The sequence below is a fragment of the Drosophila subpulchrella genome, chromosome 2L (assembly GCF_014743375.2).
Source record: "Drosophila subpulchrella strain 33 F10 #4 breed RU33 chromosome 2L, RU_Dsub_v1.1 Primary Assembly, whole genome shotgun sequence".
In the NCBI taxonomy this organism is placed as follows: domain Eukaryota; kingdom Metazoa; phylum Arthropoda; class Insecta; order Diptera; family Drosophilidae; genus Drosophila; species Drosophila subpulchrella.
Genome location: NC_050610.1, coordinates 6,538,195 through 6,565,312, shown reverse-complemented (window position 1 = coordinate 6,565,312; position 27,118 = coordinate 6,538,195). Strand labels below are relative to the sequence as shown.

The 27,118-nt window shown below is 42.1% G+C and overlaps 5 protein-coding genes across 8 annotated transcripts; 3 read left to right on the top strand and 2 right to left on the bottom strand.

Annotated features, from left to right (window-relative positions):
* The first annotated feature begins 147 nt into the window (after positions 1-147).
* LOC119545991 (nascent polypeptide-associated complex subunit alpha, muscle-specific form) lies at positions 148-26,964 on the top strand. Of its 2 annotated transcripts, none has more exons than XM_037851981.1 (7): positions 148-539; positions 20,314-24,563; positions 24,628-24,742; positions 24,802-25,278; positions 25,343-25,761; positions 25,827-26,599; positions 26,665-26,964. In XM_037851981.1, the coding sequence occupies exons 1-7, from the start codon at positions 329-331 to the stop codon at positions 26,813-26,815; spliced, it is 6,396 nt and encodes a 2,131-aa protein (XP_037707909.1). In that variant the 5' UTR covers positions 148-328; the 3' UTR covers positions 26,816-26,964. The 2 variants fall into 2 exon arrangements, with proteins under 2 accessions (XP_037707909.1, XP_037707908.1); XM_037851980.1 differs by having other exon boundaries at positions 149-539; positions 25,824-26,599.
* Positions 1,243-14,721, bottom strand: LOC119545993. Of its 3 annotated transcripts, none has more exons than XM_037851983.1 (9): positions 10,685-11,178; positions 6,341-7,507; positions 5,918-6,135; positions 5,675-5,827; positions 4,903-5,032; positions 2,760-2,954; positions 2,065-2,476; positions 1,844-2,006; positions 1,243-1,786 (listed from the first exon to the last, which is right to left on the bottom strand). In XM_037851983.1, exons 2-9 carry the CDS (start codon positions 7,449-7,451, stop codon positions 1,319-1,321), a joined length of 2,850 nt encoding a protein of 949 aa, XP_037707911.1. In that variant the 5' UTR covers positions 7,452-7,507; positions 10,685-11,178; the 3' UTR covers positions 1,243-1,318. The 3 variants fall into 3 exon arrangements, with proteins under 3 accessions (XP_037707911.1, XP_037707913.1, XP_037707912.1); XM_037851985.1 differs by lacking the exon at positions 10,685-11,178 and adding an exon at positions 14,525-14,721 and having other exon boundaries at positions 1,319-1,786; XM_037851984.1 differs by lacking the exon at positions 10,685-11,178 and adding an exon at positions 14,529-14,721 and having other exon boundaries at positions 1,319-1,786.
* LOC119545995 lies at positions 12,055-12,872 on the bottom strand. Its single transcript, XM_037851991.1, has 2 exons — positions 12,730-12,872; positions 12,055-12,672 (listed from the first exon to the last, which is right to left on the bottom strand). Exons 1-2 carry the CDS (start codon positions 12,766-12,768, stop codon positions 12,118-12,120), a joined length of 594 nt encoding a protein of 197 aa, XP_037707919.1. The 5' UTR covers positions 12,769-12,872; the 3' UTR covers positions 12,055-12,117.
* On the top strand, positions 15,392-16,042 carry LOC119546060. The gene is given in 2 exon segments (XM_037852129.1): positions 15,392-15,433; positions 15,542-16,042. Coding segments are annotated over 2 exon segments (543 nt in total).
* LOC119545996 lies at positions 16,465-17,090 on the top strand. The gene is made up of 2 exons (XM_037851992.1): positions 16,465-16,503; positions 16,559-17,090. The coding sequence occupies exons 1-2, from the start codon at positions 16,465-16,467 to the stop codon at positions 16,997-16,999; spliced, it is 480 nt and encodes a 159-aa protein (XP_037707920.1). The 3' UTR covers positions 17,000-17,090.
* Positions 26,965-27,118: the final 154 nt, after the last annotated feature.

Sequence of the window (27,118 nt, the reverse complement as noted above, 5' to 3'; positions counted from 1 at the left end):
TCTAATATATTCTTTCTTGTTTGTTTTTTGTCATAAAGTTATAGTTAAATTCTTATAAAAAATATTTTAAATAAACGCGGGTATCACTAGCATCCGCCCCCGCATTTTCGAAAGCATTGCAGCCCTGGTCGAAAGCTCTTCACGGTGAATGTCAAGCGCGGAAAGAAGCAGAAAGTTGCCTGCCTGGAAGTTTTCTCGGGATTTCCGCTTAAAAACAGTCGTGGGTGTGAAAATCCTGCGGGTAAAAAGACCTCCAAGCTAGCCAAGTACTTGCAGTACACCTACGCATCGAATTACCTATAAATATAGCTCCTGAACGACCGCTAACATGTCGGAAAGATCGAAAGGTGACGTGTCTCGCATAAACAACAATGCAAATCCGACGCGTGTCGTTAAAAATCCGCTTTTGAGCGCCTCCGTGACCGGCCTGAGTTTCGATGACTTTCCCAACAAGCCGCAGCTGCTGCCCGCCGCCCCGCCCGTGGTACATGCCACGCCCCCCGCGGCCCCCGTCCTCATCGCTGGCATCTTAAACCGCGGTAAGTGGGTCACGGCTCGCTCGGGAATCCAACGCGGAGTGGGGGTCACCTGTTGCTCGGGTGCGGTACTGCTAATGATAAGCTGATAAGCCAGGCACTTGACCTTCTACCCCTTTAATTATACTCTGATTTACATTAGCAGTAAGCAAGATACTCAAATCTGCTCTTAGTATAGAGGAAAATGAGTAAGGTCAGCTCTTGTTTTGGTTTCCACTGAGTTTGTTTATCAAGTTAATGAATATAATGGCTGACTATGTTTGATAATGGATTTATAAGATATGTTTTCCCCAAATAATCTTACTCTTTCAAAGTTGAAATATAACAAAATAACCTGTCTATTTAAAAGGTCTTGTTTAATATTAAACTTCTGGACGGGATTGGAATGTCCTGGATATGCAGTGAAAAGTTGGAGACTCGTTTTTTTTTTGCACCATACATATACTTCCCAATTTGATCAAATGTTATGTAGATGACGTTGTATTTTGATAATGTTTTTCCTGATAAGTTGTAGATTAGAAGCTTTTGTTATGGTAGCTTTTTTTTTGGCAATTTAGCTATCACTTCTTCAGTTTGCAATTGGCTATATAATTAACACAACGGTTAGTAAAGGCAATAATTAAATTAAAATTTTTAAAAATTGTTCCATTTCATAGCTTATGCATCTTCCTTATACTGACAGGTGGATTTTTACAACTTCTTATACAGTCATTCCATGGCATTTTATTAGACTCTTTCGAGTTCTGTTCGACTCTTATTTGGCACAATAACTTAACAACAATTTACTCCATACTCCTAGTGGAGTGGGATCTATATGTGGGCAGCTCTAGCGTCGTCTTTCTCCGCCGACAACACCACACAATGCTCCAGATGAGAGCTGCGATCAGCAGCAGGAGAAGAATGACTCCCAGGCAGATGGCAGCAATGGCGGCTTCGTTCAAATACACATCCCTCACATCGATGGTCAGGCTCCTCTGATTGCCTGCCGCATCGATAGCGACAAGTGATACCTTTGGCTCGCAGCAAGAAGCCATGTAAGTGGCCTTCAGGGGCTCTGTGCTCCCAGCCGTGTAATAGTTTCTGTAGAATAGTCCCTCCGGCGGCGTAGCCTGCAAACGCAACATGCCCGACTGCCAGTCCTGAGCTGTGACATCCAGCGTCCAAAAACGCTCGCCGCAATTCAGGGATTCGGGCGTGAGATAATCGCAACGGCTGCCAAACTCCCACGATAAAGTAGGGCCAGTTGAGTCCTTGAAATTACATCAACATATTACGATAACGGAGGACTAATGGCCGATTATACATACCTGAGCATCTATACTGGTCACCACTTTAAGATTGACTGCCAAAGTGGAGGTTTCACGTCCATAGTTGGTGAAGGTGATGCGGTCCGTGGTGCCCTGAGCTGTGCCAGTCGGCACCAAAACAGTCAGACGCACTGTGGCCGTCTCCTGGGCGCGCAGGTTCAATCTACAAGGTCAAAATCACTTAATTAACTAGCTAAGAGTTGGCTTTAAACACCTCGCACCTGGTGGGACTCAGCTGGACTAGGAAGCGCCGCTCGTCGGTGACTTGAATGGTGGAGTACACTGTCTCCGTTTTCATGTTGGTGACCTCGAAAAGCAGCGAGGCTGTCTGACCAGCCATCACCAAAAGTTTGGATTCTGTGCCCAACTCAATTTTGGTGCCACATCGCTGAAGGAGCATTGCATTTAGGGTGCTCCTCGGCTGTCCCGTGGAGGAGGTCAACAGGGTTTGGTTCAGACTCGTAGATCTTTGGATTTCCTTCTCTGAAAAGGTTTCGATTTCGTTTTTCGGCGAGTCCACATCCTCCTCCAGCTTCTCGGTGTCCTTTTCCCTGTCGGGAAACTGGATTTTGGCCGATTTGGGCTTTGTTTGACCGCTTTTGTAGTAGCTATCGATTCGTTTGATGATGTCGCCTGTGGGAAAATGAGGAAAAACATTATAAAATCAGATGCGCACACGTGTTTTTGTCATAATATGAAAATATTGCGATGATGGCGTCAGCACTGACGTTTCCATCCAAGGTTGAAGAGCGGTTATCAGCCCGAGATTCGTGTTCATTCGGGCAAACAGAACAGATCCCGGACTCTTATCAATCGAAACTGAGTCCCAGAGCAATCAATTAGCTAACTGGGGCTCAGTTCTGTGTGGCAATCGACACCGCCGGGTTGTTTGTTACTTGGTTATAGAATAACTCACCCAAAAACACATCCGCTTTTCTTTCGGCGCGAACGAAAACATTGTATTTCTCGTCCAACTCGGCTTGTAATTTCAATTTGAAAGTTGTGGCGCGTCGCAGCTTATTCAGGGGTACGTAGGCATCCAGTTCTTGAGGATTCGACGTCTCGGATACATTACCTCCGTTGAGTTTGGCGAGTTTCTTCAAATTTATCTCTACAAAAAGGTAAACACAAAAATAAACAAAAATCGAACAGCTGTTTGCCATTCAACACGCAGCGCGGACAGCTGTTACAGGTGTTTGCCCGGCGTTGCCAGACCTTCGTAGTTCGTACCACTTTCAGTTAAAACATTAAAATTGTGCAATAAACATTAAATTTGTGAGACTCAAAACGTGTAATTTAAAACCGCAATGATAATTATTAATTAGCAGACATTAAATAAACAAATTTTGCGGCTAACCAGAGGCTACTACAAGACCTTGGCAACCCTGGCCTGGCAGCTGCGCCGTAGTTGTTGTGTAAAAAAAACACGTCTACAAAAATCGCGACAAAAACAATTGTTTTTCCTTGTGAAATCAGCGAATTACGAACGATTAAACGCCGCTAAAGTGTTGACAAGAAGCTATTTTAATTGCCGGTCTAGATCTGTGCTGACGACATAGCCAGCAAGTGTACAAAATCAACGAAAATTGGGTACTTTTTCTACTTGCCCTTGACAGTGAGGCGATTCGCCTAATTTTGTTATTAAAAATGTATGTATATATGTGATTTCAAGGAGAAAAAAAAAGAAATTTTAAAAGATATAAAAGAAACCCCAAACGAAGTGAAAATAAACAACTGCAAAAGGAAGATTTATTCGCAAATGTCTAGTTGTTGGCCAATTTTTTTTGAAAATTTACATATATTATTACGAAATATATGTGATTTGAGTCGGTTTTTAAATATAAAAACCTCTCCGAAAAGGTCACAATTCATTTGGAGTTGAGGAAGGCAATGAAAAAAACCTCCCCAAAAATTGATTTCTTCAGAGTGCACATGTATAGAGTGCGCTTGTATTGATAACTTCCGGATGATAACTTTGTTTATAATCGGCTGTTCGAAAAGTTATAAAAAGATTGCAATACTTTCACTAGTTATTTTCGGTTTGTGCGATAAGCCCATGTTTTTGACTCGAGACGCGTTTTGTTCCATCGTTTTTGAGTCATAATTATTTTCTGTCTGACCCTATGCAATCTTCATTTTAATAGCCTATACAATATAAAAATTGGACTTCGTACAGTCGTTCGACGTGGCGTATGATTAATCTAAGGGAACGCTCGTTATATTTGATCCATTCTCCTAACCATTCTACGTTTTAAGTTAGTCAACAAAAGCCTTTTGTGCCGGACAGTTGAAAGTGCTCTAGATTAAAATGGTTTACAAATATATATGTTTTTAATACTCACCTTTGAGGACGAAACACAAAAGGGACTAGAACACACAGTGCGGATATAAAGTTAAGGTGAATTCCGAAAAATATATAGTTGTATAGCTTCACACACAAAATAATCGATTTTAACTGATAATATTGTATTATAATGTTGGTAATACAGGTATTTGGCTAAGTAGTTTATAGCCCATAAGCAGTCGTCATTTAAAATCGTTATCTTTGTGTGGTTAAGTGTTAAATCAGTTTGCTTTTTATCGTTTTCGTTTTATTTGTGGACCCTTAAAAGCTAAAACATTTATTACTTTGTATCTGTAAAACAGTAAACATATATATTGAAAATTCCTTTGTACTACAGTTAAGTGTTAAGTGTTGTTTTGTTGAGCATTATTATTATACTAGCGTTTTGGTTAAGGAAAGCGTTGGGACTTCGGCTATATACAAGGATCAGCATAGCTGACTTGGAATTAGAGAGCAGCGATTCATTGGGGGTTAGTCATGAATCTTACGAGCTAAGGACATAAATTACACAGTAGTACAGTTGTCATTCCATCTGGGAAGTTATTGAAAGCTTGTGCCATTATCAAGAGGATTAGACTTAGGATCTAGGTAGGTTTGGCACACAGACTCCTACACATTTAACTCGCTAAACACTAAAATACAACCCTGCGTTAGTAGGTGCGATAGAGCAATTGGAGTCGGTGCTTGTATAGCTCGGTTTTCGAGAAAGACTAACCACCATTCGGCGTCTCCATCGTGGCCCGTCTCATATTCGCATCGATACGGACATGGAGACTGGACAACGTAGTGTCCACCGGCAGATCCAACTCTTGGACGCCCTGATACGCGTCCGCCACCAGGGTGAGCTGAAAGATAAAGACAGATTAAATGACACTTCTATAAGAATGTCGTGTAAATTCGGCTTGAAGGACCAATATAAACATTTTCTTAGAAATCTGGATCGAAGCACCATTGCTTTAATTTTTTTAAACTCCTAAAGTTAGTATGTTAATGAATTAGATAAACTAGAGAGGTACTGAGCTCCTCCGAACCCAGGAAATTCGAATTAAGTTGATTTCTTGTTCCGCATTGCAGAATTTGAGTACAAAATACTTGATTTGCCATTTTCGCTGTGTGGGTTAATTTCGGCATTTTTGTCTAGGCTTCCTTTCTACCAACAGACTTGCCCTTCACTTTTCTTTCCATAACCTAGTTTTGCAGTGGCCGCACAGCAAACAAAAGATGCACCATCATCGACAACAAGTCGCGGGGTCTTGAGCACCACCTGTCGCGGTTGCCGTTGCCGCCTGGCCACTGGAGAGGTAATCCAAGTGGCTCCGTCTCAGTTGGCTGCTTGGGCAACACTCGGCTGGATCTGGTTGCCACTTTCAGTTTCTCAACACCTAGGCCTTCCCCGCCGAATCTTGCTTTGGCTCGCACATTTTAATTACCCCAATTGCGGGTCAGGTTTGCTGGCTGCTATTGCTATCATCGCGCTCAAATCTCACCGTATTGCCAGCTATGTGCTGTCCATGCTCGGTGCTCACTATGTGGATGATCTCGCCACCAGATCGGATGGCCACCTCGCCCAGGATGCCGCCCACTGCGTCCTCCGTTTCGTTCTCGCTGCCCGATCGCTCACCGTACCAAAGAAGGAAAAGCTAAAGAGATTCAGGGATTGTAATGTTTTAGATTTTGGGGTTTGAAAAGATATTTATTTAGGGAATCTTCTTAGGGGTTGATCAACTCACCCTGATCCTCTTCTTGAGCAGGGTGATGGCTGCATCTTGGACCAGTTCCGTGTGCGGTGGAATCGCTGCTGTAGAGATGAAAACGGCACTGTCGTAGGGAACCAGCTCGGCGGCATGGAGAACGCCCACAAATGAGTTACCTCCTTCGTGTTCCTTGGTGCTGTTCAAGCCTGCGATGAACTCGCGGGTATTGTTGAAGCTGAAGGCAGATGGGGCACCTATAATAGGGAAATTTAGTTAGTTTAATTAGGAGGCATCTAAATAATTTTAGCCTAGTTCTAAGCACAAACGATTTGGGTTTGTTTTAAGTCTAAGCCGACAAGTGTTCTCGAAGAAATTCCCTTTCTAAGTATCAATTTAACATTACTCGATATATATATATAAATATAATGGCCTAAAGAAGCATTATATTAACTGACTCACCGTCTCCATTAAGTGTTACCAAGACAATCTTGATGTCGATGTTCTTGTCCTGCAAAGCATCTATGTAAAGTCGCTTCGCCTGCTCCAAAGATGCGGATGAGGGATCCACAATCACGGCCAGGGGCATGCGGATGTAGACATCCTTGATGTAGTTGCGCAGCTGATCCGCGGGAAGTAATTCCGGCTTTGTGACACCGGACACTTGGATGTGTTTCGGCTGTTTTCTGGGACTGGGTGTTGTTGTGGTTGACGTGGTGGTGGTTGTTGTTGTGGTCGAAGAGGTGGTAGTTGAGGTTGTGGGTTGAGGATTGGGTGCCTGGGTGGTGGCCCAGGGGAAGCCACCGAAACGAGCCCTCAGAATGGGCAAAGGAGCCTCAGTGGTGGTTGAGGTTGTCGTGGTAGTCGTGGGATTTGATTTCACCTCCGCCGGTTCATCGTAGTATTCATCTTCGGTGGAGTACTTAAACGGATTGGGTTTGTCCTGACTGGGCAACTGTTGAACTTGAGCCTGGGGAATGGGTTCCTGATGCTCTACTCGGTAGAACTGATCAGCGGGTGCTTGCTCATCCACCGACTTGGTGGCCTCTTCCTCTCCATAGTCGGATGTACTGTGCTCCTGGTCACGTTGCGGGAATCTTTCCGCCTTGGCCTGGCGCACATACTCTGGGATCATGGTGGTGGCCGCTCTGGTTGTGGTACTGGCCACCACCTCCTCCTCGGGCCCGTCCTCGTAATAGTAATCTTTAGCAGGTTTGTCCACCTTTGACACCCGGTTTTGGGTTGGAGCATCCTCCATCATTTCGGAGGCTGTGTTCTCCTCGGAATACGGAGCCATTGTGTTTATCCTGCCCTCCATGGGCCGGATGGTGCTCATTTCCTGCTCCATGGTCTGGGGGCTTTCGGTTTGATCCTCCTCCAGGCTATTGCGATGCTGTTCCATCTCCTTTTCCACCTCGGCATCCAGTTGAGCTGGGTCGTAGATATCATCGCTGCCTCCCAGGCTGGAACCCACCATTTCACCGCCATAATCCTCGTCCTCGGCAGAAACTGTGGGACTCAGGAGTAGCGCCACCAGGAGCACTCCCAGCCAAAGCCGCGTTCTTAAAATCATTTCGTTTGATTTATAAGTATGTGTCTCTAGCAATCCGCACTTGTCACCATCAAAGTCTGCAACCAAAATAACCGGACAAAATATGTCAAAATACAATTTTTGGAAAGCTTTTGAGAGTTCAATGATTGATGATTGATTGGTTGACTTCTTTCGCTTACTTAATTGACGCAATTATTCATGATTATTTCGAGTTCACTTTTGTTGAACCGTTATTTTTAGTTTTTCTATAGATTTGGTGTTTAATTTTTTTTCCGTCTGTCTTCTTTTCAACACTTTCGCAATGTGAAAAAGTGAAATGTTGTGACTGCTCGTTGTGATTATTATCGTGTTATTAAAATCATTTTAAATAATTATGCCTGACAAATCGAACATTTATAGCAAATTGCCAGAGCAGAGTTATGAGGAAATTTCCATTTAGCTACAAAATTCTGGGAAATTATATGCTAAATTTGTTAATGTAATTCGAAAGTTTTTTAAATGAAATGAAATCATTAACCTCCAGAACTAGAACTTTCAGGAAATGTATGAAATAAGATTCGATAATTAGGTACATTAAAACTGATCTATAATCTGTTGCTTGCCTTGTTAGAAAATAATTCAAAACTGGTTGCAATATAAGTAATTAATTTAAAATACATGTTGTATCGGACAGATTAAAAATCAATTGCCACATTACTTAAAAAAATGCCTTGTAACTTGGTTAAAATAAAAAATGATAACATGCTTCTTATGTAGAGCCAAAAATATTTTGCAAAAGTCATGCAATTATGTAAAAATAAGCCTTGATGCTTGGAACTTATCCAAATCACTTAATATAAACAGACAGATAAAAGACAGTTAAAATGCTAGTACGTGTATCTGATGAAAAGTTTGGCCGAAAATCAACTAAAAGTCCAAGTAACTCGTTGGAATAAAAAAACCGGGTAGGGTATTTAAAATATATATACAAAGATATGGTCAAGGTTTTGTTAAACCTGCTGCAGGTGAGGAAAATAGAAACACAGAAAACGAAGACGACGTTGACAATAAAGCAAATTTGCTATAAAGAAGAAAAAAAACGACTTCTCGTGGATGTGTAAACTCACACATGTGAATTCATTTGTGAATAAAAATAAATGTTTAAACTTGATTTAAGCCGGAGGGAACACGCTAACTCTTTGGCTTCAATTTGATCAATTTATAATATTTAATTAAGCAAATGCAATTAACACATTCGTTAAGGCATCATGCAAACGGTTTTATGATATGCTGATATTCCTTTGAACTCGCCATTGTGTGTACTTAAACTTTTTGCTGCATTTTTGCAGCCGTTTTGTGTTTGAGTTGTTTGAATAACAAATTACCCACAAATCAATTTGAGTGATTGATTTCTTGGCTCTCGACTCGTGATGTGCAGCGTAAAAAAGCTTTATGGAGGGGCGTCTTGCCTCCTCCAAAAAAAACGAGCAGCTGCCATTAATTAACAATATGCAAAGCCGCAAAAAACAAAAACCAAAAAAAACAAAAACCGAAATGAAATATTAACTCAAGCCGAAATCCAAAAGTATCGCATTGATGCGTAAAATGGAAATAAATTAAGTTAAAATATTCTGCGTTCGTTTTTCTCGTTTGGCAGGCTGCCTGAATCAACTTCAAATTGATTTGTACATTTTCGTGCGTTGCAAGGTCACTCGATTGGGGGTCAGAGGGGGATCATGCAATTTAATGCCCAGAGCATAGGCCTCTCTTGAGGTCTGGAGGTCTCCCCAGTCCGGATTTTCTCTTTTATAAAACTTTGCCATGATAAATTCGTTAAAGACACGTTCGTCTGTTGTTTCCATACTTGGCTTTTATCGGCTTAAAAGTTAAAAACCATTGCACAATCCCCATTCATAAGTAATCTTCGAGCTAATGCTGTGGGGGTTTAGTTTTAAAATTTTCAGCCTCTGCAGGTCACGTAATTCTTAGGAAGATTTTACAAGACCAAGCGGAACTCCTCAGTTCCGAAGAAAGTAAGAGTTTTTGGGGAAAGAAAGTTTTTTTGGCAGCAAATATATTTTTACTAAGAACCAAAACAAAGTAAAAACTTATAGGGTTATTTATAAACAAAAATATATTTTTGGGCAAGAAATGTACATAAATATTACTGAGCGTTGAAAATATAGATAATGCATAGAAGAACACGAGCACACCGTAAAGTAATAATATAATGATTGACAGTCCATGCATTCCATTATTTCTAATGTACTTAAAGATTGAAACTCAAGCGTGATTAGAGTGGGCCATAACGGTGCAAACTTCAATGGGGTTCTTCATTTTTTATAGGCACTTTACTTTGTAATCAAGGAAAAGTGCTTAGATAAAAAGCTGAAAAACAAAACCCGCTGGGCCAGTTCATCAATCAGCCACAAAAGCCGTCAGCAGCTGATTCGCTGGGGCTCATAAAAAATACACAGCGCCAACAAAAAGGTTCTATAAACAAATTAGAGAGGCGAGCACGTTGTCGGTTTTTATTTATTTACATATTTCTTTTCGCTTTAATTTTTTTGCTGTAGCTTTTGCAATTACGTGGAGTCAGTCGACGAGATGTGATTAACAGACGCGTAAGCATTTATTTTCGCTATGATTTTTATATCACTCGGACGTTATTCTGCCCGTTTTTATGGCCACAGCAAATTAATGAAAAATAATTGCGAAAATTATAAATTCAAATTGCGTTTCTATGCCCCTTTCGCACAGACTAGCCCCTTCGTGTCAGCTGAATCGACTTAAAATGCACTCTAATTGTGGCAGCTTTATTTGACGATCATCAGCGTTGAATATTTGTGGAGATCGTTGAGTTAGGGAGGTGGGGGGTCAGACCCTTTAGAGAACCCACGCGCATTTATTGTTGATTTTCTTGACATTGAAAAACCAATTGATTGTTTATGTTTTGTTTGGGCTTTAAAAGCCCTTTGAAGGGTTCTATTGGGCCTGGCTTACCTAACAACAATTAACAATCGTTAAACTAATGGGATTCAGTTGGTAGAACTAAACGTTGGACTGAGCCAAGTATAAACTTTTATTGCTGCATAATAATCTATTGAAATTAAATTGATTCACATTTTATTCTTACGTGTTCCGGATTGCTTTTGTTACTCTCTGATTGGATCTATTTAGTTTATTTTTCTGCTTTGAATTTATTCATTTCCTACACTTATTATTTGGCTTTAAATATTTTAATTAAAGCTGCTTTAATTTATTCTTGCACTTGCCTTTTATGGAACTTCTTGTCGACGTGGCCTGGACTTAAGACAGCGTTCCAGCTTTTTTTGAATACTTATTATTAAATGTTTTGGCGAATTTTCGAAATTCAAAACAAATAACTTAGGCAACAAACTTGTTTTTCTCCTTGCTGTGCGCACGAAAAAAAATCTCAATGAATTTTAATTACACTTTAAGCGGTGCACTTTATTTATGAGTTTTGCCCACTTCTTTGCATTGTTTATTAACTTGCAGATTATGCAAATCACGACAACAACACCGCACAGAAATTCACTTGCAGCTGAAATTTACGCTCGACTTTTATGGGAAAACGAGCGAAAGAAAAAAAGTTTATAAAATTAAGAGCGTTCGATTTTCGGCTGTGTATTGGATTAACCCGTTTAAAATATATATTTCTCATGCGCGGCTCGAAGTTGGTTGGCTGCGATTTTGGCAGCTGCCTGTTTTTTGCTGGCGATCGCGTCAACGTCTCAAATGAAACTGAAAGCAGAAACACAAGCTGCGGCCAGCGGAGCAGTTCGTTGCTCATTTCCACTCCACATCCACATCTACCAGTACCTCTACCTATACCTATACCTCTGCTCTGATCAGCTCGTCGGATCGGCTCTCTTTACGCGGCCGACTCGGCAGGTATATAGCTTTGGGTATGGGTATAGCCGCAGCTATATGGCCACAGAGTAGTTCGGAATCGGAATCTAGAAGAGCGTGCCACTGATAAACCGAAGCAACGTGCTGGAGCAGCTGAGCTGATGCCACAATTGGATATGTTCATGACACGATTGTTTGGTGGCAGCTCCATGGAAATATCTTCGGTCAGTTGGCTACTCCGTTCCCATAGTATCATCAACCTGTTATGCAACCAGCGCTATATCATTCTCAGCACAAAACATGCTGTGATATCAGCTGAAATGTCAAGATCTTATCATGTTAATATGTCGTAAATATTAACATTTTACTTACTATCAGCTAAACAGTCTTGTAGGTTGGATACACACTTACTAAAAGCTTCAAAAATTCAAAAGGGTTGATGGATCTCAATGATTTTACTTTTGATAACAGTTATTTTCTGTGTTATACATAAAAGTTACCTTTGACTGTTTAAGATTGATAACTAAAGGTTGGATACTTGACAGTTTATAAATATTATCATAAAATCGTAATAAGTTTAAACCAATTATAGTTTTATGTGAGTTTTTAGAGTGCAGTTTAAAAAGTGATTTCCCCTGTAATCTGACGTCTAGTTATAATTTTTACAGTCTTTGCTGAAAGCCAAAAATATAAAGATATGCTTTACAAACATATTTGTTTATTGTTATTGTTATTGCTCACAATATTTGTTATATATTTTATACATATTGTATATTATATTATATTAATCATTTTATTTGTTTAAAATATAATAATAATTGCTTAAATTTCCTTTCTAAGCACATTGATATTGATGTTTTAATGCCAGGATACGAGAGGCAATGTTTTGAGTCAAGCTTCCCAAGCCCTCCGACCGATATTGCTCGAGCAGTTTAAATAGATCCCCCTCTAAAGAGTTATCTGAAAGGCGTACAACTCGCTCCATATCGCCAGCAGCTTTGATTAGTTTTTTGTGAAACTCTGTTAGCACATTGAAAATCATGTTCGATTGGAAATTATTTAAGGGCCTTGTAAGCTCTTGTTTCTTGGCGGGAGACCCCGTTAACATTGGCATCTCACCACCCTCATTAAATCCTTCAAAATATGCCATCTTTTCTTGCAATGAACTTGACTTGACGATAGTCTTTCCACGATCAAGGTAGGCCTGCATTCTTTCCTTGTAATCTGCGTACTCAGGATAGGGCAAGAGAGCTGTGACCATTTCCTCCAGAAGTCTCTTCATCAGAATCACCGAATCTTCCAACTGATCATCTTGGAACGTGTGAACGTGTTGGAAAAACTCACAAATTGCTACCTTTTTTCTTTCTGCGGGATTAGTCCTGGCAAATGCCTTTGATTTAAACCAGGATTAATTTCTGAATAGCTGTGTCATTCTGGAAATACTCACCAGCAATGCCAGGAAAAAAATGGTCCGGAGAAATAGCATTTCTCAATTCTTGACAATTCAATGTGATTTTTCCGAGGCATTCCCTGCTTTTATAGGATTTCTTTGAGAAGCCTTATCAACATTTTTTCTGCACATATATTTCACCTTATCTTCAATATAAATACTATAAAGTAAAAAGTGTACATAAATTATATTGAGTTCAGTAACATTTTTGTGCTAATTTATAGGGATGCTTGCTTTTATTTTTTAAGATAATAATGGGTCATTATTATCAATTCTCTCAATGTCTAAGTTCAATGGGTCGCTGAACTGGACTCAAATCTTATCGCTGAAATAACCATGATATACAGTGTCACACAGCCTAAGTATTTTATCAAGTTCAAAGTTATTAAATTTTGCCACTTTTTCTGGCAAAGTTCTTTGCATGTTGACCTTTTTTGAGGGAACCATTATGGCGAAAATTAACCGCATTGGTCGCATGCAAACTGAATAAATAATCGCCTCGGCGGTCGTCAAAATTCATGCAAAACAGACCGACTCTGAACTTGTGTAGGAAGTTCGACTACCCGACTGGCCGGCGCATTAAAATGGAGCGTGAAATGAATTTAATATGACAACTCCGACTGCCAGTCGCTGATAGCATCAATAAAATCATAATAAATACAAGCGCGTAAATATATAGTGGGCCATGTGTGTATATTTCTTTATTTAAATACTGTATGCGGAAGCGTTTAGGCTTCCTTCATCTCTTTTTGTGAGTAATAAAGGGTTTAGCAGGCCTGCTTTCATTACCTGGGCTTACAAATTCCATAGAAATTAGTTTTGCCAAAGGCGTGAGTACCTGAGAGTACCACGAATGTTGTATAAAAGGAAACTATTCATTTGGCTATGAAAAATGTGTGGCACAAACAAGAAGGTTTCTCTTGTAAAACTACATTTTATTGTTATTCCCGCAGAACCTTAGGTTGTTCAACAAATGTGTTAACACAACTACGACGTTTGAGCACAATGATTCTGGTGCTTTCAAGTTTGGATGACAAATTGTTGAGCGTCTTGAGCTTGACTTGACGGATTTCCCATGCAAAATCGTGCCCATCTTGACCTACGTGCCTCGGTCGAAAACCTCCTAACAGTGGGGTCTTTGGCAGAAACCATTGAACCACACTATATTCGGCTTTGAATAGCCGCACTGCGTTGAGTTACTAAGTACTAGTTGTGTGGTTTCACTGAGGAGTATGGCTATTTGGCCTAACATCCCGTTTGGTAAGAGTTTAATTTTTAAAAAATTATTATTATTGTACAGCCTGTAATTAAATTGTACGATTTATTACCTCCTATAAAAAGAAAAGTCGTAAAGGGTGTATAAAAGTCGAAAGAGGAGAGTCGAGTCAAAAAATTCCCCACAGTTTGAAAACAAATTTATTGCATCGAGAATTTATGCAGCTCACGCAATTTTCACTTTGCGATTTTTTCGCTTTTGTTGTGCTTTCGTTAATAATTATGCAATCAATTTTGCTGCTCTCCTTCCACGGCGATTTGCTTCTGCTTTCTGGTATTGCTACAATTAACAACTTTCCGGCAACGAACGCAAAAGAAAAACCCTTTCAATAAAACAAATTAAATATTTGGCAATCGTTTTGTGTTGAATTTTTTTTGATTATCGTTCCATTTGCCACTTGCCCGGCCTGTGATTTTGTTTGTGCTGCTGTTCACATATTGAAGCCGAGGCTGGTTTAATTTTATGATGAATATATAAACACGTACGCATGTCCCAAGAGTGTTAATCAAAAATTACCAACTTGTTTTCGCAGTGCCAGCAGCAGCCAAACGAGCCTCTCGAAGAACGAATTGGTGCAAGGCGGTGTCAGCTTTTGTTGTTATTCCTGGTCTTATGTCACTGAACACTTGGCTTCACTATTATCCTTATTACTTTCAATATTACTTCACTTGCACTGCGTTTCGGTTCACTGGGGCAACTGCGGATCGCTGCGCGACTGTCGACCGACTAAAACAAACTCCACTAATTACTGACCTTTTTGTACTTGTCGCACTTCCACATTTTGTGTGCTTTTGTGGCTCATAAATTGTTTAAATATTGAACAATTGGTTGCAAATGGATGTATGTAGATAAAAGTTGAAAAGGAAAGCCACACCTCGTGCCGCTCAATCGATAAGATATATAGAGTCATAGGAATCCACAATCGGAATTACCCGGAGGAAGCGAGATTGTGGCAGATGCGTCACGGGTCAGTGGGTGTGGCTGTGGGTGGCTGACACAATTAGCATACCCCTACCCGAAAGGGTTTGCTCAAGAGCCCGGGGAAAAAACCCCGAAAAATACCTTCGAAAATATGCGAGACCCATCACCTTTTTTCACCTGAACTTTCGGCTACCTGAGTTTGTTGCCTAAGTCTTTTGTTAGTCCGTCCTGGAATGATTCACTTCCTTAAAAGGGTAACGCGATTTTGTTGATAGCTAAGAATATTATATCACGAACCTAGAGTAAGCGTTGTTAAAAAATGAAAACCACCAAGATGGAATTAGGATGTGCTCTATATATCAAACATTTGCACTGTTTTTTCCATAATATTTAAAAACTACGGTCCATGCCTTAGATAATAAAATAAAATCTGCGATAGTGATAAACTCTCAACAAAGTGCTATGAAACAGCGTGTTTACGTGGAGGAATTGCAGTTCTTTAAAGTATTTAAGAAAATGTATTTCCATCTCTTCATTGTTTGCCTGGTCTTTCTGATAAGACATTTTGTAACAATTCCGCAAATAAAATATAATACTATCTGTTAATCGCAGATACCTGCTAGAAGCTCTCCTTTGGAAACGAACATGGAAAACCTTTGCGAATTCTTCAGAAATATTATTGGAATTCAAGATAAAGAAGAGGCTTGGTGGGAAGTAAATCAAAAAAAAAAATTGGATACAAAAATCTCCTTTATGAAATCATATCCTTCGTGTAAGCAATATGTGACATCTCTCCAAAATTTGCAAGCCCGTGTAAATGCATTAAATTCTTCAAGTCCTTGGGCAGAACAATTTAAATATCTTAATGCGTCTAAAATGAGGGATCATTTACTTTTGTGTACCAGTATCTTAGATAAGATGGCAAGCGATGCACGTGAATTGAGTTAAAGTGTGAACGATCAAAACGAATATCATAACTTAATGACACAAATTGACACGAATGTGGATGCCATTAAAAATGCTTTATCTGGATTTTCGATTTCCCTGCTACAGTATCTGTCACGATTTCCGTTTAAAATGTGTACCGTGACTTTAATAAACAATTTAAATTAATTATTGTTAAATGCTAAAATCTAAAAGTTATTTTGCATTGACTAGTTTTTTAATGGCAAATGTTTTAAAAAAATATATATATATAAAAAAAATTTTGTATGGCCGAATTTATAACGATCGTAATTACCAGTACCAAAATCTGAAAGAAAATAATCTTCCAGATTTTAGCGGTACCAAAATCTGAAAGAAAATAATCTTCCAGATTTTGGTACTGGTAATGACAGATCACCACTTTTCACTTGAATTCGGTGCCCCTTGTTAATCCATCCTGCTATGATGACCTTTTTCTAGAGGATTCGGCCAATCAGTGTTTGAAATAAAATGCAGGTAGTTTTTATTCACTTGAGGAGAGTGCAAAGTCTACACAATAAAAGGGCACGACGTTTTCCATAGGCAATTAGTTATTTTAAGTGCGTCGCAAGATGCGTCTGTCTCTAATAATTTGTTCGCTCAATGTGTTGGTAAGAATTTGTCAGAAGAAAAAATTAAATTTGTTAATTCCATATTTAACCCTAGAGTCTCACCACTGGTTTTCCGTTGGAGGAGGAAAATAATTGCGAACTCTTGAAATATGTTAATACCGATGATTCGTGGTCAAATATTTTTAATAATGTCATAACATCCCTGGAAGAAAGCATTAATCGAGCATCGCATTCTGAAAACTGCGCCTCCCACGTTGAATTTCTTCAAAGTTGTTTGGATCGCGCTAAAAGCCTTTTTTCTCCGAAAGAAAAAATGCAGTTCGTCGTTGAATTCATTGACTATCAAAAAGTGCACACCAAAAATGAACCAGCACGCACATATACCTATTTAGAAAAAACTCTGATTAATTTATTTCACAAAACTGTGGATAAACTTAGGATATTGAGCGGAAGACTTATAGGATTTGCCGAAAAAATAGAAGAGAAATTGGGCCGAACAATAGATAGGCAAAATAAATTCCTTTTTGGAAACTAGGCATTACAGAAGAGTTCTTGATTGAATATCAATAAATTTTTATAATAAGCGATCGTAGTTGAACAATGTATAAGATAATACAAATTTTCATTGTCTAAGGGTTCCTATAAAAATGTATAGTAACTTACTTTACGAAGTGTAATAATCCAAATTTTAACATATTACAAAATTATGTTCCGATTAACAGGATTTTATTGAGCAAATACATTTTATGAAAAAATTGGATAATCTTTTATGACTGGAAATAATTGCGAATTGGATGATGTTATTATAGACGATTCGTGGTCAAGTATTTTTAAAAAAGTCAGGAGATCTCTAATCTCTGATCTTCTGAAAAATAAACCATCTAAATTGAAAGTGATTTTAAACCTTTAATATTAAATGTCTATAACATCATGTTTATATTTGATCAAATGCACTGTGTAATGTAATGTGTGCTAAGCAGCAATGTGATTTGTGGTATTTGTATTGCAAACAAAGCTCTGATCGAGGCAGATAACCTTTAAGATAGAGTATTGACAGTCGTGCCGGGTTTATTTATATTATTTAGCCGCTGGCAGACGCAGACTGGCCGTCGTCTCGAGCAGCTTCTTCATCATCATTGGCGCGTCGGACAATTTCCAAAAAGCACGCATTTTATTGAGATTTATTTTGATTTAATTTCGGCCTCTTTTTCTTTTTTTTGCCTGGGGGTTCAATGCCAAACATTTTTGCCGTCTTCTGTTTTTGTTTTTATCTTTTTTTTGTACTGTTTGAGATTTTTGGGCCGCGTTTTTGGCATGCGACCTGCACGAGCCTTTGGCTAGCGTTTAAATTCCCAAATTGATGGCAATCTTTTTTTGGGGCAGCTTTATAGAGGCATTGTTTGTTGTTGTATTGTATGCTTTGGGTATCCTGCAAATGATTTCATCGTGCTTGACGAGCTCATGTGGGCCTTAATTGTTTTATTTGAGTGCCATTATGTGCAGGCACTTGGGACAGAGAGACGGACCCCGAAGTTGGAGTTGAAGATCTTTCAGATGCTTCTTCTTTTGAGCGCTGAAGTGCCCGCAATCTGGTTATGATGTCATGCCCAAAAGTATAACAAAAATTCTTCCCCATTTTTATGTGCGTTTTTTTGGTTTTAGGAGGCAATTTGAATGAATTATGCTGTTCTACATTTTCCACCTTTGCGGTTAGACGAGCCAAGCGTCCATATTTATTTTAACACATTTGTCGTAATGCGTCATTGTCATTGCGGGCATTTGTAAATATTAAAGCAAAAAACCACCTTAAGCTCAAACTGAAAACTGGAATTTTTCGTCGTTATTTAATATTTTCCAAGCCCCACCTCATGCAGTTGCTATAGCTAATCTTTGTCTAGCCGTTACAAATGGCGATCCTAAAAGTGACAACAAAATGTCGACAATGTCAAGTGCTTTAAAGTGGCGAAAAAATACGACAGAAAAAAGTTTAGTTTACTTGACATCTATTAAAAAAAATGAGAAAACCAACTCTTTTTATTTCACTATAAATCAAATCTAGATTTTTATAGGTATTATGGTATATTTTTATTTAAATAGTATTTTATTACTCTAATAATTTAAACTCCTTAAATTTTGTCATTTACCATATAAAGCTTCTCAATTCTTTTAAGTATAATATCTCTTATCGGTGCTCCTAATATGACTAAATATATGTATATACAAAACTATATTTGTGTTATCCCTGAAGGGTAAGCTAATATTAAAGATAAGCTTAAAAGCAAAAGTGTGAAACCCAACATGGGATTCAAATTCAAACAGAACAGAAGGTTGTAATAGGTAAACGTTTCCTTACAGTCGATATCTAGTTATGTTAAATAATTGAATTATACAATTATTGTTTACAAATATTAGTAATTGGACTCTTACCATATTTCCATCGAAACCATAGGTTTTCTTATACATTTATCAAATCCCTACTATATTCATTTGCTCATTACAATATTAGCATATTTATTGGATGCATATAATGGCTTAATAACTTACTCATGAAAGTGATTAATAGACTTGATTGCTCACAACTTAATGGCAATTACTCCGTCAAACGGAATACTGATATTTAAATGAACCCGACTAATCCGGACGCATCTTCATGGTCCTCAGACCAGGTCTGTATGTTTAAACGCTACCTGACTTAATTCAAAGTTCGCATTCTAAATCCCATAATTTGCCATAATTCTAAATCATTGGTCTGTGGTTCGGAATCTGGTTATGCAGCTGCGGCAAAAATTTCAAACTCGCTTTTAAGTATGTGAACAATGCAGTTCTTAAAATAGTCCCAAGTCGAGGTGTGAAAACCTTTTGGCCAGCAAATACTCACTTCGGATCCAATCACGTTTCAAGATCGAGGTGAATTCTTTGACGTATTTGCTGTCCAAACGACACGTTTGCCATGTTTTGCGGGCAAACGCTTTCATTTCACATTCACCGCTCAGCATCGCAGAGCTTCTTCCACAAATGCCATGGCATTTGGTGCTGCTAATGTCAAGATTTGGCTTTTTATGACACCCCCCGAATGCAAGAGAGAAAAACCCGATTCGGATTTAGAGTGTGGATTTAGCTCGCTTCAAGACGTTAACTGACCTGTTTGCCTGCCTTCTCCCCCATGGTTTTTTCTGATTATTATGGTTTAATCAAATCGTTGAACCATTAAAACAATATCAAGTTAAATTGAAGGCGGAAACAATTCGAGCGGCATAGGTTGATGCAATAATGGGCAATTATACGAAATGGTTTACCTTCTCAAATTGTTTTTTTAAGACTGTGCAAGGATTTTAGAAACTAATTGTGATTTAGACTTAAGATTAAAAGTGATAGGCTTTTTTAGAAAAGTGAGTGATATATGAAAGTTAATTTATTAAAATAGGTTTTTTATTCGATTATAATCAAGGATGTATGTATATATCATCTCCATTTTAGCAAAGATCATTGAAAAAGATTAAAAAGCTTGTTAATGATAATAATGTTAGTGCTTTGCTTAGTTCAATCATCGGGTGTGTGTCTTTCCATACCCCCTAATCTAAATCTCCAAGTCCGATTCCAAGTAAACCCGTTTGGATCGGTTCCGTTTTTAATTGTGTTTGTCCGCCGGTCGATTTCAATTTGCATTCATTACAATAACTATTTTTGTTGTGATTTGATTTATGTTTAAGCTAGAACGATAGTGGGGAGTTGGTCCCAACCTTCTAACCACTTTCTGGGTCTATCAACCTTACCTAATTAAGATCTTTCTTCTTACAGATTCAAGCATCACTCTAATAATGTCCTATTCCTTTTTGGTTTACTTTTCAGAACCCAAAACATTGGTTACCGTAGGCCAGCCATCCAGCATTGACGACAGCGAGGCGCTCGACGAGATTAACTTGAATACCAGCAGCGAGGATTCAATTGGCGCTGGAGGATCGAGTCCATATCAAGGAGCAGGCGATCAAAACGCCAATCCCCTGTTGGAACCCCTTCAAGAAGCTGGCAACGATTCACTGCTGAGCCAGGCGGCCTCCTCCTTCACCGCCCTGCCATCAGTGGCCTCGAACGTGTTTTCCACATTCTCGAAGCGAATCTATTCCGGCAGCAGGGAGTCCTCAGAGGAGCCCAAATTGGACATCCAGCCCACATACATTCAGCAGGCCAGCTACGTTCAGCCAGTAGCTCCAGTACCCGCACCCTTCTACGCAGCTCCTCCAGCGGCGTCAAACGAAGTGGTCGCCCCCGAACCACCCAAGTTCTACGCACCCACTGAGATTCCGGCACCGAACGTTGGAGTTCCTGGTCCACCGCCGGCAGCAGGAAATCCCAACACTTATCGGTTCACCGCCAGAAAGAAGCTATACGCGCCCATTCCTGGATTATCAGAGCAATCCGGACAAGGTGCCCAGATTCCCCAGGCTCCTCAAGCGATCCCGTCGTTCCAGACGCCACCATATCCACCACAGCCGACTCCCGCAGCAAATCCTGCTCCCTTTGACATATCAGCTCAGCTAGCTCCAATTCCCCCAGAAGAGCGCAAATCAGGAAGTGGCCTATTCTCACTGACCAGTCTTGTGCCCACGGGAGTTCTGCAGAACATCTCGGGACTTGTGCAATCCGCCACTGGCCGAAGCAGTGAGCCAGAATATACCAATCCTCCTCAGCCAACAGTAGGATACTTCGACGTTTCAAGCGGACCACCAGCTCCATCAACGAACCTATTTGGAGCTTCAAATCCAGGAGTACCACCGGGAGGTAACTATTTCGTACCTAGTCCCGCTCCATCATTATCGTCAACCGGAGTAGTAGCTCCCACTGCTGTGGGAACTTTATTTGGGCCACCAGTTCCAGTCCCGGGAGCACCACCAGCAGCAGCGCCCCCAGGTATAGGTGCATTCTTTAATCCTGCACCGACATCAATCGTCCCAGGAGTTCCGCCTTCCGTTTTCACTCCAGGAGCAGCTCCACCTGTTGCCATACAAGGAGTTCCATCAATTCCTGTAAACGCTTCAACAGTACCACCAGCAAGTCTCCCACCAACTTCTGCAGTTGGAGGATTCTTTACACCTGCATCGGGAACAATCGCCACGGGAGTTTCACCCTCGGTTCCTTCTGTTTTCACTTCAGAAGCTGTTCCTTCTGTTGCCCCGCCAGCGGTTCCAACAATACCTGTATCGACAACAGCAGCACCACCTGCAAACCTTCCTCCTACATCCGCTATAGGAGGATTCTTTAATCCAGGAGAAGCACCTCTTGCTGCCAAATCATTTGCAACACAAGACGTAAACGCACCAGGAGTACCACCAACAGGGTTCTTTCCTCCAGCAGCGTTTCCTCCTGCATCTAATCCTAATCCCTTGCCAGGAGCTCCGCCAGTAGCAGCTGCTCCACCACCAGCCGCTGGACAGGCATCATATAGGCTCCAAAAGGGCACTCGCCTCTACAAGAGTCCATTGACGGCGCAGGAAACTGCAGCAACTTCCGGATTTGCCGCTCCTTTGCCTCCCACATCTGTACCACCGGCAATATTCAACCCGTTCGGAGCACCGGCTTCAGGACCTCTGAACTCAGTGGCACAACCAGAAACTCAAGGCAACCAAGGAGTTTCATTCGATACACAGCCAGTGTACACTCCCGCAGTTCCCCCCACAGGCGGAAAACCTGAAATCGGTCCAGGATTCACCGCTCCGCCGCCGGCTGTTTCTGCAATTTTTGCTCCTCCACCAGCGGCATCAATTGCAAGTGTTGTCCCTCCACCAGCAGCATCTTTTGCCAATTTTGCTCCTCCGACCGCAGCAAGTGTTGCTCCACCGGCAGTAGCATCAATTGCAAGTGTTGCTCCTCCATCAGCAGCCTCAATAGCAAGTGCTGCTCCTGCGCCAGCAGCCTCAATCGCAAGTGTTGCTCCTCCACCAACAGAACCAATCGCAAGTGTTGCTCCTCCGCCAGCAGCCTCAATCGCAAGTGTTGCTCCACCACCAACAGCACCAATCGCAAGTGTTGCTCCTCCGCCAGCAGCCTCAATCGCAAGTGTTGCTCCACCACCAACAGCACCAATCGCAAGTGTTGCTCCTCCGCCAGCAGCCTCAATCGCAAGTGTTGCTCCTCCACCATCAGCATCTATTCCAAATCATCCTTCATCAGTTGGTATTGCAAGGGTACCCCTTTTCTCAGCACCAACAATATCCTCCTTGGGAATTCCTTTCTTTAATCCACAATCGACAAACACAGTTGCAACTTCGACAGCTTTGGAAACACTGATTCAAGGACCTCCGTCAGTTCAAGGAAATCCTTTGTTTGCGCCTACATCCTCAGCCAACCCCTTCTTTGTCCCCCAACCGTCGAAGGAATCTGCTCTGTTCACTAATTCAGAAAGTGAAAAACTGGTCCAAGAACCCTCATTGACCCAAGGAATCCCATTCTTTGCACCACCACCAGCAGGCACAGGGGAAATAAATCTTTTTACACCACAGCCCAACGAGGAGCAAGTATCACCAAAAGAAGAACCCAAGAAGATCCAGACCCAAGAGGAGCCTTTATCTGGACCACCACCAGAAATCACTCAAAGCGTTAACTTGTCAACGGCAACCAGCGAAGCTCCATTCTTTGGTCCTCCTGTTATCGAACCCGTTGTGGAATATACTCCAGCGACCAACCCCGAATCGAGTGCTCCACTCTTTGCATCATCAAGCGAGCCAGATCAAGGACCTGTTACATTCCCGGCTCCATCTGCACCAGTGGAACAAGAGACTCCATTATTTGTGCCAGTACCAGCTTTATCGGGACAAAGTCAGGGTGTACCCTTGTATCCGCCACCACCAACTGGATCCACTGATACTAGCGGGCCTATTGACCCACCGTCAGCGGCTTCAAGTGATCCAGCGCCAACAGCTGATCCTGTAACTTCATCAGTATCGTCGTTCTTTTCCCCTGCTCAAGAGGACTCTACATCTGCGTTATTTGCACTACCACCAGCTGCAAATACTACAATATTCACGCCGACGCCGCCAACAACTTCTACGTTGTTCGCCGCCATACCAACAGCCCAATCCGCACCAGAACTGGTTCCGGCTACATCCGCTGAGTTAGTTGATGCTCCGGCTGCCTTCCTTGGAACACCAGAGGCCAGCACTACCAATCTATTCCAGAGCAACACCGAGACTCAAACGGTCTTTAGTCCATTTGCCCAAACTAAAGCTACGCCTTTGATTCAGAAATCTGGACCGGAATTGATTCCACCTCCAATTGGATTTTTCGCACAGCAGACCGAGGCCGAAGCACTTAATCATCCACCACTTGCCCCCTCGCCCCTGCAGAGCTTCTTTGACCCAGCACCAGGAGCAGCTGCCTCCGCGGACTTTAACTTCTTTGCTAGTCCTGCACCCGGTAGCGTTTTTCCGGATTTGCCAGTCCAGCAGGGAATTGCTCCGCCACCCCTGGCACTAGAGCCACCTACGGAAGCTGGTGACACAAGTACTGCCCCAGCTCCTCTCGGATTTGAGTTGCTGAGCCAATCCCAGCAAGCGCAAGACCAAGCGCCAAGTTCAAACGAAAATTCCTATCCAAATTCAAGTGTCAACTCTTTCACCGGCTATTTTGGTGGCCCCAGTGCCCCTCCGGCACCTTCAGTCGCACCTGAGCCAGTACCCACACCTGTTGGTCCAGTTGTAAACTGCGATCCGGTCAATTTCTTTGATCAGGTGCCCCAGACCCAGTCGCAAATCCAACAAGCCAACGAGGACCAGCGCATCCAGAACTTCTTCAACAATCCGCCACTGCAGGATCAACCCGCTGCACCGGGTGAACTCAAGTACGACATTGTCCACAGTGGAGTGGCTGTGAAGCAGCTGCAGGAGCGATCGCAGACGCCCGTCTCCAATCTCGTCGAGCCACCATCATCCGCCTGCTCCGAGTTTTCAACCCTTGCTCCAGCTCCAACTCAAAGCGAGCGCCAAGCAGTTGAGGATCTGTTACAGCAGCACCTGGGCGAGTTGCCCGACGATATCCTTAGAGAGCTCAGAATGGCCAATGCCAACAGCGACAAGGGCCAGGTGGCCACACCTACCGTGGCTATAGTAAGTTTAATAAATCCTGGAAAATATAATGGACAGATTTATTTATTATCCCTCTTCCTTGTAGCCTTATTCACCAGTGGTAGTACATTGGTTCTACAAGCGCAGCGTGGACACAAAGTTCATCTGGACACCATTCAGTCACTATGATTCGGCCCTATTGGAAACCAGTCTTAACCTTGGTAAGTCTATACTTTCCGTTTACTCTATAAACTATCTCATGAGTTACTCGATTTTACAGACGATTCCTCTTTGATAATTCCCGTCGAGGGTGGCCGGTACGATGTGAACATCAAGGAGCGCACCAAGACACCCGTTTATTGGGAGGGAAAGGCCATCGAAGTACGGCGCTGCTCCTGGTTCTACAAGGGAGTTGACTCCAAGTACGTGCCCTACACCGAGGATACGGCCGCCCTACTTGAATCGGAATACAAGCGATCTGCGGAGACTGGCGAGTGGCATCAGAAGATCATGTTGGGCAATGGCGAGCAGGTGGTCTTCCACGGACCAACCGTCATCGTGCACTTCCTGCCGCAACAGAATGCGGACACCTGGGGAACCAGCACACAGAGCTCCATGCGACCACGGGTGGTCAAGAGGGATCTGGATGACTTCACCATCGAACAGGGCGAATCACAGCGAGTCGATCACCTGCTTTTCATGGTCCACGGCATTGGATCTGCCTGCGATTTGAAAATGAGATCGGTGGAGGAAGTTGGTGGGTCTTAAAGAAAGGTTTTACAGTGGGTCCTTGAAAATATAATTACTTACTCATTTTATAGTGGATGACTTCAGGGTAATTGCCCAGCAACTGGTTCAGTCGCACTACAAAAACTCCACGGACATGGGTCTGGTGGGTCGCGTTGAAGTCTTGCCCATATCCTGGCACGGTCACCTGCACTCCGAGGAGATGGGCATCGACGAAAAGCTCAAATCCATCACTCTTGAGTCGATTCCACGCCTGCGAAACTTCACCAACGACACGCTGCTCGACGTGCTCTTCTACACCAGCCCGAAGTACTGTCAGAAGATCATGAACACGGTGGCCGATGAACTTAACGACGTCTACCTAAACTACCGAATGCGACATCCTGAATTCAATGGGGGAGTCTCGTTGGCAGGACATAGTCTCGGCTCTCTAATCCTGTTCGATCTGCTGTGCCATCAGGAGCCACTCAAGGAAAGCGAGGAGGAGAATAAAGTGAGTTTAACCTTGACCACCAATAATGTATATTTTTTTAAGCCAGAACTTCATTCATTAAGGAGAATCCCGACCAACTGCCTCAGAAGCAGGCCAGTCTAAAGGTTCAGCTCCCGACCAGCGATCTCCTGCCCAAACAAGTCAGCTACGCGATGGGTCCGGAGGGCACTGGCCAGCCAGTGATCACATATACACAGCTCATATTCCACCCGAAGAAGTTCTTCGCTCTGGGCTCGCCCATCGGGATGTTTGTGACCATCCGGGGCATCGATAAGCTTGGCCTCGACTTCCACCTACCCACGTGTCCGGGATTCTACAACATATTCCATCCCTTCGATCCGGTGGCCTATCGCATCGAGGCACTTGTGAATCCGGACATGAGTGGCATTCGGCCGGTATTGATTCCCCACCACAAGGGACGCAAGCGGATGCACCTGGAGCTAAAGGAGACGATGACACGGGTGGGAGCGGATATCAAGCAACGTTTTATGGACACATTCAAGACCACGCTGGATAGTGTCAACTTCCTGGCTACAGTGACAAAGGTGAAAAAGGAGGCCGAGGAATCCCTGGAGAAGGAGACAAGTCAGACGTCTTCGCAGGCCCTGCAAAAGCAAAACGAGGATCACGACGAGAGCTCTGTGGCCAGCTCATCCTACAAACTAAGAAATCGCACCGATTCCAATTCGACCACGGCCTCTGAACCTGAGTTTATCGAACTTGACTTCCCGCTGGGAAAGCTGAACGACTCAAAGCGAGTGGACTACGTGCTCCAGGAAGCGCCTCTGGAGTTCATCAACGAATATATTTTCGCCCTGAGCAGCCATGTGTGCTACTGGTGGGTAGTCCTCTTTGTGTACTTATTAACAGATATTCTAAACGACTTGGGTTTCTTTAACACAGGGGCTCCGAAGACACAATCCTGTTCGTTATGAAGGAGATCTACGCCAGCCTGGGCATCAGCACAGACAGCCAGGTGCCGCAGTCCTCAATGACCATCGAGCGACCCGTCTCCCACGAGAGCAGTGTCAGCCATTCGCTGTTGCCGATGTGAGTTCACCAAACCACACGAGAGCTCTGTCGGATCGGCCGATCCCACGACCCACACACCCCATAACTTTATATATATTTAGTACCAATTTATTTAGATATGTTATTTGTTAGCCGAATCATACAAAGAATTTTCCATATGTGCAACTCTAACATGGTTAATGGTATTATCATAGTAAGAAGTCTTTATCGTTTGAGTGACTAATCCGAAGTCGAGTTCTCGAGCCTTACAAATTTACCTATGTATTTACCGGATTGGCACCGCAGAGTGCTGTTTGTTATTTTTGTAATATCGCCTGTGTAATTG

Excerpts from the sequence above, each read along its gene's own strand:
- LOC119545996 (XM_037851992.1), top strand. The coding sequence starts at position 16,465 with ATGCGTCTGTCTCTAATAATTTGTTCGCTCAATGTGTTG. Across the intron at positions 16,504-16,558 it reads TTTGTTCGCTCAATGTGTTG|AGTCTCACCACTGGTTTTCC; the intron begins GTAAGAATTTGT and ends ATTTAACCCTAG.
- LOC119545995 (XM_037851991.1), bottom strand. The coding sequence starts at position 12,768 with ATGCTATTTCTCCGGACCATTTTTTTCCTGGCATTGCTG. Across the intron at positions 12,673-12,729 it reads TTTTTTTCCTGGCATTGCTG|GCATTTGCCAGGACTAATCC; the intron begins GTGAGTATTTCC and ends TTTAAATCAAAG.
- LOC119545993 (XM_037851985.1), bottom strand. The coding sequence starts at position 7,451 with ATGATTTTAAGAACGCGGCTTTGGCTGGGAGTGCTCCTGGTGGCGCTA. Across the intron at positions 6,136-6,340 it reads GGTAACACTTAATGGAGACG|GTGCCCCATCTGCCTTCAGC; the intron begins GTGAGTCAGTTA and ends TCCCTATTATAG. Across the intron at positions 2,007-2,064 it reads GTCCAGCTGAGTCCCACCAG|ATTGAACCTGCGCGCCCAGG; the intron begins GTGCGAGGTGTT and ends TTGACCTTGTAG.
- LOC119545991 (XM_037851980.1), top strand. The coding sequence starts at position 329 with ATGTCGGAAAGATCGAAAGGTGACGTGTCTCGCATAAACAACAATGCA. Across the intron at positions 540-20,313 it reads CGCTGGCATCTTAAACCGCG|AACCCAAAACATTGGTTACC; the intron begins GTAAGTGGGTCA and ends TTTACTTTTCAG. Across the intron at positions 24,743-24,801 it reads GGAAACCAGTCTTAACCTTG|ACGATTCCTCTTTGATAATT; the intron begins GTAAGTCTATAC and ends TCGATTTTACAG.